The 18,711-nt window shown below is 42.4% G+C and overlaps 1 protein-coding gene across 2 annotated transcripts in view; it reads left to right on the top strand.

The window, feature by feature from the left end:
* Nucleotides 1-18,711, top strand: part of COL4A1 (collagen type IV alpha 1 chain) — a 220,339-nt gene that overhangs the window by 193,204 nt on the left and 8,424 nt on the right. For both annotated transcript variants that reach the window (XM_075129793.1, XM_048855091.2), the window contains exons 41-48: nt 474-524; nt 1,400-1,585; nt 2,597-2,730; nt 11,225-11,297; nt 11,990-12,061; nt 12,414-12,542; nt 13,839-13,937; nt 17,684-17,896. In XM_075129793.1, the coding sequence (XP_074985894.1) occupies nt 474-524; nt 1,400-1,585; nt 2,597-2,730; nt 11,225-11,297; nt 11,990-12,061; nt 12,414-12,542; nt 13,839-13,937; nt 17,684-17,896 (957 nt within the window). The remainder of the gene's footprint in view (nt 1-473; nt 525-1,399; nt 1,586-2,596; nt 2,731-11,224; nt 11,298-11,989; nt 12,062-12,413; nt 12,543-13,838; nt 13,938-17,683; nt 17,897-18,711) is intronic.

Below are 18,711 nucleotides of genomic sequence, written 5' to 3'. Positions count from 1 at the left end.
TTATACCTAAAGTAAACAGCATTAATTAGCCCTCACACTAAATTAATCTTCGCTTAGTTCATGTAGCACTATGGAGTCCTGAACCAGCTTTGAGGGAGATGAGTGCCTTTAGTTAGTTGCATTGTGCATCAGTGTTAGCTTGAAGGAAAAACTGTTGCAAAATCTGGCAGTATTTTAAAGCATTTGCTGTTTAGGAAATCTTTTCCCAGAACAAATTTGCTGTGAAATATTGGCGCTGGCTCATCCTTTCTTCTTTATTGGTACGGTGGTGGCACTTAGGGGCCTCATTCACAGATAGGGCCCCATTGTGCTAGACACAGTATAAATACATAACTGAAAGACAGTCCCGGCCCAGAAAAACTTGTGCATAAACTGTTCATTTTCAAATGCCAGTGTCTGTTGTTTTAATAGATATTAATTATGTATTAAATGTAACTATTGTCTTGTCTCATTTTTGCTGCCGTTACTTGTAGGTATTCCAGGTAGAGGGCTTCCAGGATTTCCTGGTGCAAAGGGAGAAAAAGGTAATATAAAATAAACAAATTTTTAAAAACTTAATTCTGTAGTTCAAACACATTTGCAACTGCATTCTTTTATGTGCTCCACTGTTTAAATCTGGAGGCAAAAACTCTGAGATGTCAATCACCAATTTCGATTATAGTAGCAGCATCTTGGACATGAATTAGATATGCCCTAAATAGGTAAATATTCTTAGTGTGGAATTTACTGCAAGCTGTGTTGTGGTGAGATAATGCAAATAACTCCTATATTTGTATTGTGTACAGTGCTTTTGAATTTGAAGTCCTTCTGTTTCCATACTAATTTTGTAAAAATCAAAGTCTAGCTATTTTTCCTTTCTTTAACATTTTATTGTACATATTTTCACCAGCCAATAAAATACATTGAGTGAGCAATGAAAGTTCTAAAATAAGCTTTAAATTACCTGTTTATACAAACTTGGGAAAAAATTCATATGTTTTAAATGTCGATCTTGGTAAATCTATCCTCTTCTTCTGAACTAAACCCTGTTGTCCTTACCCAAGTAAAACTTCCACTGTGAAGACACAAGTGGAATTTTGGCTGATTAAGGACTTTAGGATTTAGCTCATAAGAAGAGTTAGGTGTGAGTGCAGGGGATGAAGGTGGTGGAAATGGGTGAGCAATAAGCCACAAACAATTTAGCTAGGCAGACCCTTCAGTTAAACTGACCATTTCTTTTAGCTGATTCATGAAGATCTGGTAGAGAATAATGAAATTTCCAGAAAGAATTTCATTGTAATCCAAATGTCTAAAAGAAGATCAATATAGAAATAAAGGTTATCAGCCCATAATAATGCAAAATGTTTCAATTTATTATCATCCTTTGTCTAACTACTTTGGGGGCTGTTTTAAATCTTAGGTGCAAAAGGTGATGTGGGTTTTCCAGGATCCCCAGGAAGCCCGGGGATTCCTGGTTCAAAAGGAGAAGCAGGATTTGTTGGTCCGCAAGGTCTTCCAGGCCAACAGGGCATTCCCGGATTACCAGGGAGATCAATGGAAGGTCCTAAAGGAGACAGAGGACTCCCAGGTCAACCTGGACTTTCAGGTAAGTGATTAAAAATCTATGAACTGTAAACTATCTAATGTTTATGGTGATGATATGAGTTTATTATTTATTTTTATTACTAGTCTGCACTAAGGATATTAGTGATATCTCCTTTCTATTAATAATATAATTTCATATTGCTTTGTATTAAAGTCTTTATTATGTTTCTTACCTTTTTATAGATTTTTTTTAATACAAAATAAAATCTTCCTAGTTGTCCTGGAAAAGCATTCTCCCAATGGACAGTTTTGCAGTGTATCCTAAAAGTGATCTGCCTTTGGGGTAGTTTAATCTCTCCTCTTAGCTCATTCCATCCATGAACCCCCTTGACCCAGAGCACTTTGTCTGCAACTCCGATGTGCTTCATCCAGGGTTATATTAGTGGCTTTGTACCAGAGAGTGCAGTTGTCTTGTCAAGCCATGGATGGACATACCCTAGCTGATGCTGCTGCGTCCCAGCCTGTTGATGTATTTGAAAATTGGGGCGAAGGCCTTGAATTGGCAATGGAAGTGGATTAGAAGCCAATGGAGATTGTGGAGCACAGGAGTGAATAGCTCATAGCACTGTAGGTTGCCAAGTTCTGTATGAGCAGAAGCCTCTGCATTGCTTCTTTTTCTGCCCCAGATACAATGAATTATAGTAATTCAGTTTGGAGAAGTTTAATATGTGGATCACTATTGCAGATCCTTGTCCAGAGAAAATGTGAAGCCTCCTAGCTTCATATAGCCTAAGGAGAAATAAGGTATTTCTTGATCCTTTCTCAGCCTGCTTCTCCAGTAGCAGTGGTGAGCTCAGCAGGACCCTGAAGCTCTGAAACTATTTGAGCTGGAAACTGACCCATTGGATAAGTAGGTCCATGTCCTAGCTAGCTATTGAAGCATTCCTGCTCCTTGCCAGCTTTACTTTGATCTTGCCCACCTTTAACTTGAGCCATCTGGTCCTAATCCAAATACTGATGTCTTCTAGAAAACAAATTTGCCAAGCAACTTTTCCCCACCCCTCCATTTTAGGTCTACCAGGTCCAGAGGGACCACCAGGATCTCCAGGCCTTGAAGGAGCCAAAGGAGAAAAAGGAAACACGGGTTGGCCTGGAACACCTGGAAGACTTGGAATCAAAGGTGATCTGGGATTCCAAGGCATTCCTGTAAGTTACTTTAACTACCTTAGTGATTTCTCCAGTGTAGCTCAGTAGCACATAGTGGTCATTTTAGTTCTTCCAGTTAATGGATGTATTAATCATAGATATTTCTTTTTCAAACGAATAATACTATATATCCAGAATGCTTTCAGACTCTTTGCTGACTGTGCAAAGCAGGTATCTCAAACTCAAATCACCACGGGGGCCACATGAGGCCCAAGAGCCTTACCAGTGAAACCTTTTCGTAGAACGATACAAAAGTATAGTCAAAAATGAAAAAAATAAAGAGTAATAGTGTGCTATTAAAAGTAAATCTTTTAACTTTTTTAAAACTGTAATGAGAAGAGGGGTTTCAATAAAATATAAACACCTGTAACTTATGTGGTCAGTAACACTGATGATGATCTACACCAGGGGTCTCAAACACGTGGCCCGCGGAGTTATTTCCTGTGGCCCGCCATAGGCACTGACTCTCTCCTGCACTGTGTAACCCTTTCCACCCCTTCCCCCCCAGTCACTGCACAAAGTTGAGAGGGAAACTGAGGCTCACCTAGGAATTATAAAAAATTGACAGAAAATTTCCACTTCGTCACAGACACTGTCCAGTGTCCCAATGGAGAGAATTCTGGGCGATGGGGGCGGGGGGGGGGACTTCTGGGTGCCCAGCACTCCTAACAGAGAGACCCCTGGGTGATGGGCGGGGGAACCCCTGGGTTTCCAGCACCCCTAACAGAGAGACCCCTGGGCAATGGGGGATGGTGCCCAGTGTCCCTAACTAACAGTCACAGGGGTCTCAAACATGCGGCCCTGCCCCTGCCCCACCTCTTCCCACCCCTTCCCTGCCCCCATTCCAACCCCTTTCCCAAAGTCCCCACCCCAACTCTGCCCCCTCCCTGCCCCTATTCCAACCCCTTCCCCAAATCCCTGCCCCTGCTCCACCTCTTCTCTGCCTCCTCCCCTGAGCGTGCCATGTTCCCACTCCTCCCCCCTCCCTCCTGGAAAGTCCTAAGTGCTGCCAAACAGCTGTTTGGCGGCAGGAAATGCTGGGAGGTAGGCAGAGGAGCGGGGACGCAGTGCGCTCAGGAGGGAAAAGGTGGGGAGGGGAGCTGGTGGAATCAGCGCCTATGGCGGGCTGCAGGAAATAACTCCACGGGCCGCATGTTTGAGACCCCTGTTCTATACCCTTCCTCTCAGTATTTCTGCCTCCTCATTTCTTGAAGCACAGTTCTCTTCAGGTTGTAGCTCATTCTTTCTTCTAGCAGGAAATTAAACTAAAATATAATAAAAATAGGTGAATAAAAGCAGGGTAAGAGAGTAGGCATGGCACCATCACACTCATTGTACAGGATGAAGAGGGACTCAGGAAAGGGGTCATTAAGATCCTAGTGTGGGAAGCAGGATTCCAACAGTGGACTCAGAGGAACAGATTCTTCATAATGTAAAGCCACACTGGATGTTCTTCTGTCTCCAAGGGGCTGCTTCTACAGTGACACTTAAACCCATGTCTTGAATTTTTTAAGCTAGATCCTTGTTGGTCACCAGCTTTCCACGTTCGGAGTAGCTGCATGCCATTAATAACTCTGAGAGACAGATGTTTTCGACAAGCATTGATAGCAAGATTCAAATGTGCATTCTCTTTGCTAAGTGTCCAGAGGGCTTATAAGCAGAACTGAGTGAAAATCAGAATTTCTGTCCCACAGAAAATTCTGATATTTCAACAAATGATTTGTTTCCAAATCAGGACAAAGAATTGAAATTTTTCACAAAATGAAGTTCCAGTCATTTTCAATTAAAACATAACATTTCAACATTCCCAAATCAAAATGTTTCATTTGGGTTTTATTTAACTGACCCGAAACATTTCATTTCGAGTCAGTTAAACATTAAACTGCATCTTCCTATTATGTTGCATTGCCTCAAGGGAGTTGTGGTTCAAGTATCCGATGTCCCTATTCTCCCTCATGGACCACTCTCCCAGGCCAGACTGCATCTCCCATGAAGCACTGACAGCCATATGACTTCTGTGATGCACCATGATGCTAGGTCATAGGGGAAACTGTGTTGCATCCTGGGAGATATAGTCCAGCCAGGGAGGCAACTTCTAGGAGAGAATGTCATATGAACTACAATTACCACGACCAATGTACCATCATAGGAAAATGCAATTTAAAGTTGAATTGACTCAAAACGAAACATTTCAGGTAAGTTCAACAAACTGAAATATTTCCTTTCAGGTGGAACCAACTCAAAGCAACATATTTCGTTTTGGTTTTTCTGACAGCAAATTGAAAAACTTCAGCAAAATCAAAATTTTCCTGTTGATTTTGCAGAAACTGCATTTTCTTTTGAAAAATCATTCTGATGGAAAATTCCCAACCAGCTCCAATTGTAGGAGTCAGGTTGGGGAGCACAGGCATACAGTTTGTTTGGGGGAGGTAGCCTGAGACCCCTTGCCTCATGATTCTGACCTTCATTCTGCTGCTCAGGCCCAGGCAGGTAATCGGGCAGTGCAATGCTCAGCTTATGCACAGGCGTGCACCTTTTAAAAGAAAATAATTGATGTATGCCATGTGCTTTTTGAATACAAGTAACCACATAACTTTATTTTGTGAATACCTCCCTTCCCCTTTCTGATGTAATTTCTCCCTGTGTACCCGCCATGGTATCTCTAACCTATTTTGTACATTTCTTAGTGCAAGGTCTATGGCCCTGATCCTCAAAGGTATTGAGGTGCCTAATTTCCATTAATTCCAAAGGGATTTAGGTGCCTAAATACTTTTGTGGCTCTGGATCTACATCTGAATATTTTCTCTGCATACCTATAGAGCTTTATGCAAATGTTATATTATAATAATGGCTCATGACGACTGTAGTGTTTAGGACTTGTGTTAGCAATTTGTTGTGGGAATCTCTAAGGTATGCTTAGATGCTTATTCTGGATCAATTGAAACAGAAACTAGAACGTTAGAGACTAACCAATTTATTTGAGCATAAGCTTTCGTGAGCTACAGCTCACTTCATCGGATGCATACTGTGGAAGATACAGAAGATGCTTTTATACATACAAACCATGAAAAAATGGGTGTTTGCCAACTACAAAAGGTTTTCTCTCCCTCCACCCCACTCTCCTGCTGGTAATAGCTTATCTAAAGTGATCACTCTCCTTACAATGTGTATGATAATCAAGGTGGGCCATTTCCAGCACAAATCCAGGGTTTAACAAGAATGTCTGAGGAACGGGGGGAGGGGCGGGAATGGGGTGTAGGAAAAAACAAGGGGAAATAGGTTACCTTGCATAATGACTTAGCCACTCCCAGTCTCTATTCAAGCCTAAGTTAATTGTATCCAATTTGCAAATGAATTCCAATTCAACAGTCTCTCGCTGGAGTCTGGTTTTGAAGTGTTTCTGTTGTAATACACTGAAGGATGCTGTCAATAAATTCCATTGGGTAACTAGTGAGTTTACTATGCCTTGTGTGAGTCTTACAGTATGTGGCCTTGATTTTCCTCTAGCACAGGCCTAGTCTACACTACAAAGTTAGGTCAACGTAAGTTGCTGTGCATCAACCTATTTTTCACATATCTACACTCAAATTTGTCTCCTGCTGACATAAGCACCCTGTTATGGTGATGCAGTAAAACCACCTCCCCGAATGGCATTGAGCTGTAGTCAAAGTACTGTGGTTGACACAGTTCAAGTGTAGACATTGCGTGACCTATGTCAATCCTAACAGTCCTCCAACAGTTGTCACACAATGCCTCACACTGACAGCTCTAGTCACAAATGTTGAACTCCACTGCCCAGGGGTCACGAAGACCAGAAGCCCCTCCCCGTCTCTTTAAAATACTGTGTATTTTTGAAATGCCTTTCCCTGATGGCTGGGCTTGGTGAGCACACCTAGCAGCGCTCCCTTGTTGTGTGCAGCTAACCAACCAACTGTGCCAGCTACACGCTCAAGACATACTCCTGCCTGGAGAAGACAGGAGGTATCGGATCCACTTGTGGGGAGAAGAGACTGTTGAGGCACAGCTATGGAGCAGCCATAGAAACATGGACATCTACGAGAAGGGGATGCAGACGAAGGGGTACTACAGGGATCAGCCGCGGGAAAACAAAGGGACTGTGGCTGGCATACCACAAGGCCCAGGAGGCCAACAGTCAATCTGGTGCTGAGCCACAGACCTGCCATTTTATGACAAGCTGCATGCCGTACTTGGCAGTAACCCCACCCGCACCCCGCAGACCACTGTGGATGCCTCAGTGGAGCCTGAGATGTAGCCCTCTGGCATGGACAGTGAGGAGGAGGAAGGGAGATGTGGTGGGGCGGGGCAATTTGGCTATGCCATGAGCCAGGACCTGTAGAGACTCTGCTGCAGCCTAGTCAGTCCCACTAGCCAGGCATGGGCGAGCACAGTGCAAGAGATGGAACCTTGGGAAAGTGAGTGCATGCATTTTCCCTTTTCATGTTTAAATGTAAAGATGGCGCCTGGCCCATCCCAAGTTACTAAAGACATGCATCGACTTTTCATTGTTTTACTTATCTGAGAAGAGGTAGCAGTACAACAAACGGCGGTAGATCTGTTATCTTCTTTTCATTCCCCTGTAGGATTAGGCATTGGAGGCCCTGCAGAGCAGTTTGTTGATGTACGGAGGAATGTCCCTTGTGTCCTGAGAGATCTTGATGAAACTTTCATAGAGTTACTCTGCAGTTCTCTCCCGAAGGTTTCTAGGGATGTCCATCTTCTTTTTTCTTCAGCGGTAGGACACTTTTCCACACCGCTCAACAATGATTTTGGCAGGCACCATTGTAGTAAGCAGGCTAGTGGCATGCGGTCCTGGGTGGCTTTGGGATGCCTGCAAAGGCTGTGTTCTCTGTGCCGCTGTGATACTCAGGAGTGAGAGATCAGCTAAAATCACCACCACCTGTGAAAAATAGTGCCAGTACTCAGTGCCATTGCCCTGTACTTGTACCCATTGAAATAGGGACCATATTGTTTTATGCAACCGAAAATGTTAATACCCTCCTCCTTCCCCCACCTGGCCCCTCGCGGGCAATACTCACCATGGCTGGGGCAGGAGAGCAGTGCTGTGCAGGGGTACGCCGCAGCTGAAGTAGCAATAAGTATGTCTTATTACAGATTATTATGGGAATGAGGGAAGGGAATTTTGAAGCTTATCTTTCACTTTCCATTGTGACTGTACGTACAATTATACATATTTCCATTTTATCTGGAGCTGCTGCTGTTGCAGCCTTGAGGAGTGACCCTCCACACCTGGGGAATTCCTGATCCTACTGAAGAGGAGAAAGAAGAGGATGAGGGATGCTATGTTCTGTGAGATCCTGCAAACCAGTGCTGCACTGGACTGTAAACAAAGGGTCTGGTGGGCCAACATGGTAGACTGCATGGAGAGGGATAGAGAGGACAGGAGAACATGGAGAAAGACCCAAGAATCCCTTCAGGAAAAAGAGAGATGCACCAGGACATAATGAGGCTTCTCAGGCAGCTAACACAAATGCTGCTGACCCTAACTGACCAACAATCACAAACTTGCCATCCTTGGAGAACAGTCCATGGAGAAGTCCATGGTGGCAGCTTCCTGCGCCCCTCAAAAATCCTCTTAGAACCCTGGATCTCATCCCTAGCCCTACCACTCCATGCCAGAGGACAGTAAGGACAACCACATCTTCACATCCATGACCTATGAAAGGCACAGTTGGTGTATGTATCCAAAATGGACTACATTTGTGCACTGAAATGGACAGAACTGCTTGCTGCCTTTCTAAATTTAAAGTTGTGTTCAGTTAATTTATGTTGGAAGTTTGTATTGTCCCTTTTTCTTCACATTGTTTCATTTCACGGCTTTTGTCAGTGGAGGCAAGTCTATATTTTGAAAATAAACTCATTGTTATAGTTCACCCCACATACTGCAGAATGTATGGCAGGATGCAAAGCTCCTAGTACTTGTAAGTGTACAGCACCCCAGAGGTCATAGGTTCAAGGAAACACCCAGTCATAGGTATAAATGTACAACAAGCACCACATAATTCATAGTTTCAGTGACAGACAGTGTAATAGTTATAAATGTGCAGCAAAACAGAATAATTCATAGGTTCATTATAAGACAAAAATAGTTCTATGTATAAATGTACACGAAGCACAATTCCTAACAGCTCACAAACCTTCAGGGCCAGAGCATAGTCAAGCACAGCACATTACTGTGCCTGACCATGGAAATGCTCTTTCAAAGCCTCCTGTAACCACATAGCTCCATGCTGGGGTCTTGTAATGGCCCTGGTGTTTGGCTGTTCAGAGTCAGCAGACATCTCCTCTACCATTGTGGCAACTACCCCCACCCCTCTTTGCCTCACATAGATAATGCAGCAGACAACAGGCAGCTATAACCATTGGGCTGTTTTTCTCAGTGAGATCCAATCTACCAAACGCACCTTCATCTGTCATTCTTCACCTGCTGAGCTGGTAGCTGAATCTTTCCCTAGTGCTGTCAAGGTGGACAGGGTACAGCTTCATAAGCCAGAGGAGCAAGACTTAGGCTGGGTCTTCCAGAATCACTATTGGCATTTCAACATCACCAATGGCAATCCGAGGGTCAGGAAAGAATGTCCCTGCTTGCAGCTTTCTTAAAGTCCTGTGTTCTGAAAGACGCGAGTGTCATGCACCTTCCCTGACTAGCCTTCAGTGTTGTTGGTGAAGCATCCCCAGTGATCCACCAATGCTTGCATGACCATAGATAAGTCGCCCTTTCTGTTGTTGTACTCTGTGGCAAGGTGGGCTGGTGCCAAAATAGGGATATGCATGCCATCTATCACCTCACCACAATTTGGGAACCTGATTGCTGCAAATCCATCTACTATGTCCTGTCCATTTCCAAGAATCACAGGTCTGCATAACAGAAGACAATGAATGGCCCTACACACTTGCATGACAATAGCCTCCACTGTGGATTTGCCAGCTCCAAAATGATTTCCCACGGACTGGGAGCAATCCAGAAATGTAAGCTTCCAGAGTTTTGATCGCCACTCACTTCTCAACTATCAACACTCTCGCTCTCATTCTGGTGTCTGTGTGCTGGAGGAATAGTGCGAGCTCGCAACACAAATCCGGCAATGTGGCTTTGCATGTCCGAAAGTTCTGCAGCCACTGCTTGATGTCCCAAATCTGCATTATGATGCAATCCCACCAGTCAGTGCTCATTTCTCCAGCCCAGAAGCTGCACTCCACCATTGGCAGTTGCTCCATGAATACCACCAACAACCTTGTTTTTCACTATGTCCCTCCACAACCTGTCCTCAGAGAAATTGTCATGTCTCCTGTTGCTATAGTTCTTGCAGCTCTGATAGTACCAGAGAATCATGCAGTTTGTATTTGCAACACTCATGAGAATGGTACAGAGGTGTGAAGATCCATGCTTCTGTCAGAGATAGCAGACACCAAACTGTGCTGTGTGGCTTGTGAGATCTTATTAAAAAAAAAACAACACATAATTATGGGATATGGATGGCATTATGGGATATGAAGAAAGTTGCATGCTAGGAACTTGACCCCTAGCTCCCAGAGATCCCTAGGTGAGTTATTTATACACCACAACACATTGCAAAAACTTCCCAGAAGGCAATGTGCTAGATGGCAGCACATGGCACACTGGGATACCTACTCATAATGTACCACACTTTGTATTGACACAAATATTCCTGGTGAGTACGTGCAGCACCAATGTAAGCAGTCAAGTGTGCACGAGCATGAGCGATACACTAACTTTGGCAGTTGTATGCTAACGTAACTTGCATTGACCAAAGTTTGTAGTGTAGACATGGTCTTAGACTATTGTAAAACTGGTAAAACCAATTTCACTGGAGTAGTTCATTTACAGCAGCGTATGTGAAAGGAAAATCAGGCCTTGTGTGTTAAACTTCTTCGCTCCTAGACCAGTTCAGCACTGCTGAAAAGACCAAGTTCCCTGCAAGGGAACTTGAGGCTACTGAGTAACTTTCATCTCATTCCATATATGTACTAATCCTTTCTGTGACCTGAAATATCCTATCTTCCCACTGGGGTCACCTGAGGCCAGCCCCCTGAGTCTAGGATACTCTGAGTGAGTGCTCTATTTAGTGATACTTGTCCCCCTTCTAATGTTTTTTTCATGGTGTCATTTCCCAAGGCTCAAGGCCATTTGATTTATTAAACTTTTATTGAGCCACCTTATTTTGTCCCAGTGTGTTCACAAGATAAAGCATAGCATAGCACAGATCAACACACAGGTTGTTCTGCCTGCTTACCACAAGCCTTTGTTTCTGAACAAAGCCTTCTCATTTGAGCAATGTAACATTAGAGGAGGACCATCTTTGGATTGAACGGCTTGTCTTTGATTTTAGAAATTACCGACCTGAGTGTTTTTTACAGCTTTCCAAAATCCCACGATTATTTGAGAGGTGTATCATAGCAATACAGGATAACTCGTGTCTGTCTTCGTTTTATACAGGGTAGTGCTGGTTTACCAGGAGGTATTGGTCAAAAGGGTGATATGGGACCTCCAGGAGTTCCCGGGTTTCAAGGTGAGGAGAAATATGTAATTTGTGTATAGTTACAAAATTATTGTTCTCTAACTTCATGTAAGGTAGAGGGAGATGGTGCTTTCCCCGCCTCCTTTATCAAAAGAAAATAATCAAAGAATGTTAATCTAGCATCCCACAAATACCGTAGCCTTAACTTTGAAGCTAGTTCAGAAGCCAGAACAAGGATAACATTAATTTCTCAGTAATTTTTTTCCTTTCCTTGTTCTGTAGATTGTACAATTCATGTTTGCTTTTGAAGAAGAATGAAAAATCAATGTCTGTATGTCCTAAGAATAGTCAGGGTTTTCTTTGAGATGTGGTGTGACAGGTGCTAAACTTGAGGCTGCTTACAAGTAGACAAACCTTTTCTATCACTTCCACTATCATTGTTATGTTTATTAACATTTTAAGTGTAAGAAAGAATGCAGCTGTCAATACATTTAAAATGTATCTGAATTTAGAAATCTGAGTGTGAATTTGTCTTCAGTTATCTTTTAATTGAATATTGATGGCAGTTTTATGTGATCACTTCATATGCCCTTTTCCAGCAAACATTTGAAATCAAAGGAACTGCTCATGTGCGTAAAGTTACTCACGTGTCTAAGCATTTGCAGTATTGGATCCATTATTCAGCACACACAGTTTTAAAACAAGAATTAATATCTTAAATTTTCGTGTACATTTGACTTCAGGTCCAAAAGGGTCTTCTGGCTTCCCAGGTCTCAAGGGAGAACAAGGTGACCAAGGGTTTCCTGGCTCTAAAGGTATGGTAAGCTTATGTGTTTTTCAGATTTTCAAAATAGGTATTATTTTACCTAACTATGGCATTATATCACCCTTTGCATTTTTTACAACATAAAAAAAAACCCCAGAATGTGCAAGTGAGTGAATAGAATCTCAACCTCAAAATGTACAGCCTGTAAACATAATTTACAATTAGATGTAAGCTCTTAGCTCTTAGAGCTAGGTTTCTATCCCAATATATTCGTACAGAGCCTAGCACAATGGGGCCCAATCCTTATTGCGACCTTTGGGTACGAAAGACATAATTATTATTTATTTATATTGTCTGATAACAAACACTTCCGTCTGTATTTGCTTCATCAATTTTGACAGGTTTACAAGGTCCACCAGGTCCTCCAGGTCCTTATCAGCTTCTTAAAGGGGAACCAGGTTTACCCGGTCCTGTCGGACCAGTTGGTCTAAAAGGGCTCCCTGGACTTCCCGGTCCAAAAGGACAGCAAGGTGAGAGGGTCTTAAAGTTGCATATAGGTGGTGCATAATGTAGAAAGAAGCTGTGACAGGCTGAGCATTAGCAGGCTATTGTCTGTTCAGGTGCTTCTCCAGCCATGTCTGTAGTGGCTGCCTATAGGAAAGTGATGCTTCTCTTTGAAGTCCCAGTACACAGGAATGCCAAAAGCAGGTCTTCAACAAGGAGTCCCCACTTCCTCTCTTAGCCCAGCATTTCTGTGGAACTGAGCAGCATTTAGCATGAAACTTACATAAAACACCTAAACTGGAAGGTTTAAAATTTTTAAAGAGATTAAGAGAAGCAGGGAGAAAGGGGGCGAGGGGTCAGGAAAGTAGAAGGCTGGCATAAGTGGGCGAGGGCCGGTAGCATTTTGAATTGGCAAGGGGGGCATAGGAAGCTGCAGTTCAGAAGAGTTCCAAAATCGGTAACATTTTAAAGGAGAAACTCCTTCCCCCTGCTCTCCATTATTTTATATGGAGGTGGTGGGGAAATAAGGTGAAAGATAGTTTGTCGTTTTGCATTATCTATTTAACATAAATGGCACGATGATTCTTCTTGGTATTGGGGCCATATCTGTACACTGTTGTGAGTTGGTTAAATGGCTGTGAAATCATCCATTGGCTTCACTGTCCAATCAGAATATGGCTTTGGCCAAAAAGAGTCTGTAGCCATGCTCCAATAGTTATCTCAAAGCCTTAATGTCACACTGCACTGTACAGGATCTGCAGAAGAACAGGGTGTAACTGAAATATCAGGAGCAGAGTGGAAGTCCCAGGTTGGTGCTGGTACTGTTAAACTGCATCCCCTGCATACTGCAGACTGGTATTTAAATGAGAGTGAAAACACTCTCAAACAGCTACAAAATAAAGCACTGACCTAACGGGTAAAGCCAAAACCAATTTGGCAAAGACCTAGCAGGGCTGTGAACTTGTTACTGACTTGGGGCTCTCTTTATGGGCTTTTACTTGAAACTCCTTCAGCTTTGTAACCCTGCGGTCATAGAATGAGGAGAAAGACCTGTGCATCCCTCTCACTGCGCGGACAAATGCTCGCAGGGAATCGGTTGCTGCAGATGTGCACCTTCAGTGGCTATATTTTGATCTTCTCCCATCCCACACCCCTCAACACCTTCCCCCAGCAGGCACTCCCACCTACCTGCTCTGGGTACTGGCATTTACCCATAGGTACTGGGCATGTGCTTTTTTTCTGTACTGCCACCCCATAATCCAAAAAGCAAGAACAAATATGTCTCTGTGATCCAATTGTAATTATTTCTTATATTTCAACAGGAGTGACAGGACCTGAGGGTATACCTGGGCAACCTGGTGTTCCAGGATTTGATGGTCAACCTGGTCAGAAAGGAGAACCTGGTCCTTCTGGTCCCCCAGGTAGGTCTGTGTATTCTTTAAAGACTCTGTTCTTCATTACAAAGGGACTATAAAAGATTGCTTATTAAGAAAAATAAGGTTGGCAGCTGGATAAAGATTGCACAAGAAGCAGAGACACATAACAAAAACACTTGTAGCATTTAAAAGCACATGGTCATTAAAGGAATTGCTGGCACCTCCAAGAGATCTTTTTGATGTAATTTAGTGACAGATAAGGCTATTTCACATAGAATTAAATGGCCACATGTTATTTGCCACAGCCCTTATAAAAGGTGGAGGTAGATCAGATACCAGATAAAGGAAATACAGTTACAGTGAATATAAAAGATATACAGGTTCAAAACCTCCACCTTTCTGTTAGGGTAGAGCTACCAGTTACAACTGCAGGAGAAGAAGGTTTAGAGGCAATTATTAATAATGAAAAGACTCTGGCTTCAGAGAGATTACCTGTGGAATTTTATAATACCTTTATTGAGTGTCAGGTGTCTTTTTTACATGGCTTAATCTAGAAAAGAGATGACTCAGAAAGGAAATGTTCACAGTTTAGAAATATCTTCAAGATAACAATATATTCAAAAGAATAAATTATTCAGAGTCCTCAAAGTGATAGACTGGTGATCAGGAATCAAGAATTTAAGATCTCTGCTTAGTTTTAACTAAACAGAAGTTAATACGGTACTTTAATTTAATTGATTTTTTTAGCCTAAATAGGACCTGAAAGAGTATTTTTATTTTGTAGAGATTCTGGGTTACATTGGAAGGATCTCTAAAAGTTTAAGCCTGAAGTTTAGCAGCACTTTTAAAAGCAAAGAAAGAAATAGAGATTTTGAATAAATGAGAAAATCACTGCACAAGAAGGTGATGAATTAGGTCACCGTTAGGAACACTGTGCTCAGTTCTGGTTGTCTTATTATAAAAATGGTATTACAGAGATGGAAAAGGTACTGCAGAGGATAGCCAGAATGATTCAGTTATTTGCTGAATTTAGTACTACAGAAAGGCTGAGAGACTAGGCCTCTATTCTTTGGAAAGGAAGAAACCACAGTGAAGTATGTACAGTTCTGATGGGAATAGAAAGGATAGAAGCTACAAGAGTATCTGATTTTCTGTCAGTTTCAGGAACTAGGGGTATAAACCAAGCGAGGGGAAAGTCAGGCCCCAAAGGAGTCTAGGCAGAATTTCAGTAGGCAGCAACTGGAACAGCTTTAATTAGGGTTAAAGGCAGAGTTAGACAAGTATTTGGAAGTGGGGGGACATTACAAGAGAGAGTGTGAATCCAGCCTGGGGTGCCGAACCCTTATTAATCCCTACAATACGTTCCTGTATGTAAAACATTCCGTGATAGAAGAATAGATTGTCTTTGATTGGAAAACTATAAAAATGAAGGTGTGCAGAGGACTATCAGTAAACTAACAAGATTATAAGCAGTGTGTTGTAGCTGTGTTGGTCCCAGGGCATGAGAGAGGCAAGGTGGGTGAGATAATATCTTTTATTGAACTAACTTCCATTAGTGAGAGAGGCAAGCTTTTGAGCTTACACAGAACTCTTTTTCAGGTCACCTTGTCTCTCTAAGATGATAAGTAATTATTTCAGTTGAACTGATTGTTCTGTACAAAGCACTTGCAATACTGTATGTTAAGAACACAGCATAGTACTTACATACCATGGTAGAGGACACTTTAGAAAAACCTAAGAAAGATAGCTAAAGAGATCTGAAAATAATAGATGATAGCAATCCTAACCAGTATAATACTCTTGCAAAACAATTTCCATTATAATTTCCTTTTTTTCACATGCCTGTAACTTTCTGAAGTTCTGGGGTTGAAATTTCATGCTTGGTATCTGCCCACAGAGGAATAGTTTTGGAAAATTTAGACAAAATCCCTTCAGCCATTTGAATCATGAGAGCATAAAGAAACATTTTCCATTTTAAAAATAAATAAAATAGAACCATCTTTCTTATCCCAGGGGGCTTACTCAAAAATAGATGAACTTTAAATTTGATGACTGATTAGGCTATAATGAACAGTGTGTGTTCTGCTACGTTTGAAAAAAAAATACATATAATTACAAATACTTGAAAATGCAAGACTCCAAATGCACAGAAGAACATTCTGTGAGAGCACATAGGTTGGACCAGCAACCACTGAAGTCAATAAGACTGTATTTTTTTTACTTCAGTAGGCACTGGTCAGAGCCTAAGGTTACTGGTGTAAATTCATTGACTTTATTTACATTGATGGGAGATCAGAAACATGCCATTAAAGATAGATGTGGTGTCCATGAATTGTAAGTGCAGTAAGCAATTTAGCGCTGTACATTTTTGTAGCCACTCATACCATTACCAAAGTTTGTTAACTGCAGAGGCTGAATCGATGCAGTGGGAGGTGGTGCTAGGAACTTGTGGAGGCTGCATTCCTTGGAAACTTTGGTCAATTTTGTTTGAATGAAGCAACAAAGAAGTTGTGCTGGGAAACATGGCAGACTTTCGTCCTCAGTAACCAATTAACACAATCAGAAGTTGCGGCTTGTAAGATCTGCCAGCAAACTAGTTCTTCACTAAGGATTTGACTGGCTCCACAACACATGAGACCTCTGTAGCTCTACTCCTCTTAAGCTTAGAGATCCGTAGGATCTGAACTTCTGAAAAACATCACAGGGCATATTTGAATGGAGGCTTCACTATAGCTGTGGGTCAAGGATCTTACAAGTACCATTGACAAAGCCTGGAGATCTTGCCATCTTAATAAAATCAAATCCTTTACGATTGTGCAGCCTACTTTTCCAGTGCACCCAGCCCATAATGTTAACTGGGGCAGAGGCAGGCCAGGGCCAGAGGCCCACTGCCATGCTCTCTTTCAGGTGATACTCATCCCTTAAGGGTGGGAGGGGCAGTCTCTGTGCATCCTCAAGCACAGAAGCTATAATTTTTCCCTGGCCCTTGCACAGGGCTGGCACAGGAAAAGGCTCCATCCACCCTCCTACTCTTCCCCCCATCAAGATTCTCTTCCCCCAATGAGAATCTGCCCTCTAGTATCTTCTGGTCCTTCTTTCCTCAGAAAATGTAAACTTCCATGTATTATGTATATTGTAAACAACATGGATGAACAAAATGGGCACTTTAACATTGCAAGAGAAACCCTTACTTTACAGAACTTGCTGATGTCTGAGTGCTTATTTTCCCCAGTCTTAATGTTGCATTCAAATTTTTTGTTATTTTTTCATTTCATATGTGTGTAATTTCAGACAGTTCAAATTCTTAACAGTGATTGCCTGGTAAGCAGCAATTCTCTAGTTCCCTTTACTTGCTTTAATTTCAGCTCCATCAGAAATTGGCACACTTTTTCTCTGTAGGCATTCTTAAAGACATTTAATAATCATTCAAAGTACTTTGGTTTCCTTCACTTCCATTGTCTAAATTATTTTCCTTTATGTGTTAGAGTTTAAGAAATTAAAGAAAAGTAGTACTGAACACTGCAGAGTAATTTTTCTCCCCAGATAAAACGTTTAACTTTAGTGTAAGGTTAAATACAAAACATTATGCAAATGCATAAGGCATAATCATTTGTTTCCTGATAATTTACAATTTTTATCATTGACACTGTATGCAGTCTGCTCAACGGAGTGCCATAATACAGAAGCTGTGTACGTTGAAAATAAATATGCAATTGATGGCTCAGATTGGATTCTCTCTATCAACACTTCTAGAAATAAAAAAGAGGTAAATGTGACTTTCTGTCTTGTAGGTCCGCGAGGAGCCAGAGGTCCACCAGGCCCTGAGGGTTTACCAGGGTCAATGGGCCCACCAGGCACACCATCTGTCGCTCATGGCTTCCTTGTTACCAGACACAGCCAAACCATTGAAGAACCAGAATGTCCACCTGGAACTAAACTGATGTACTACGGCTACTCCTTACTTTACGTTCAAGGCAACGAAAGGGCACATGGTCAGGATTTGGGTAAGAAAATCATAAAATAAATCAAATCAAATAAGACGTTAGCATGCATTACTGATGAATGTGTAGTGCAGCTTCATTTAATTAGAAACCAAACATTTATCTTATTCGTAGGCTCGTACTACCCTGTGTAGAGCACAGACTGCATAATAATCATACTTACTTATAGATATTGTAGTGCTTTTCCAGCACTGCACAAACATGCACTAATGCACTAAGGAGCGTGATGGGACACACCCCCACCCCACTGGTAGAAAAGCTTAGGTGCACCTGCAGAACATGCTCTACCGGGAGAAGAAGCGCTTATAAAGGTGAAACTAGCCACAGAAAAGGGGGGACATTTGCCTGGAAGCAGGAAAGCTGCTAGGGACTGCTAGTGATCTCTAGTAACAAGGGGAGCTCAGTCTGAGGCAGTGGCCAGCCTTTCCTTATCCCCCCACTCCCCACACCTTCAACTTTTGGCAGGGGAAGATTGACATTACAAGCTTATTACCGACAAGAGCCCTGAAGGGCTGCTTCCCATCAGTGACCTGTGGCAGGACCTGGAAAGCACCTCCAGGGACTACAGAGACAAGTGAACTGTAGTTGGACTCTGAAAAGACCCTGGGAGTGAGCTGAACACCTGCTGGGAATAGTGAGATTGCTCACAAGTGGGGCTCCCGTAGGCAGGGCTTAAATTCAGCCAGAGCTGTCCAGAGCAGAGCACCAGCAAATATTTTCAGCACCCCCCCCCTGGAATTTTTATAGCAAGTTGGGGGTGGAGGGGCCTGGGGGGCTAGGGAAATTACTCCATGAGAATTTAAGCCCTGCCCATAGGG

This window comes from Caretta caretta, chromosome 1 (genome assembly GCF_965140235.1).
Source record: "Caretta caretta isolate rCarCar2 chromosome 1, rCarCar1.hap1, whole genome shotgun sequence".
Classification (NCBI taxonomy): domain Eukaryota; kingdom Metazoa; phylum Chordata; order Testudines; family Cheloniidae; genus Caretta; species Caretta caretta.
Note: the sequence above shows the minus strand (reverse complement) of the source record. Positions and strands in the feature narration are given on the sequence as shown.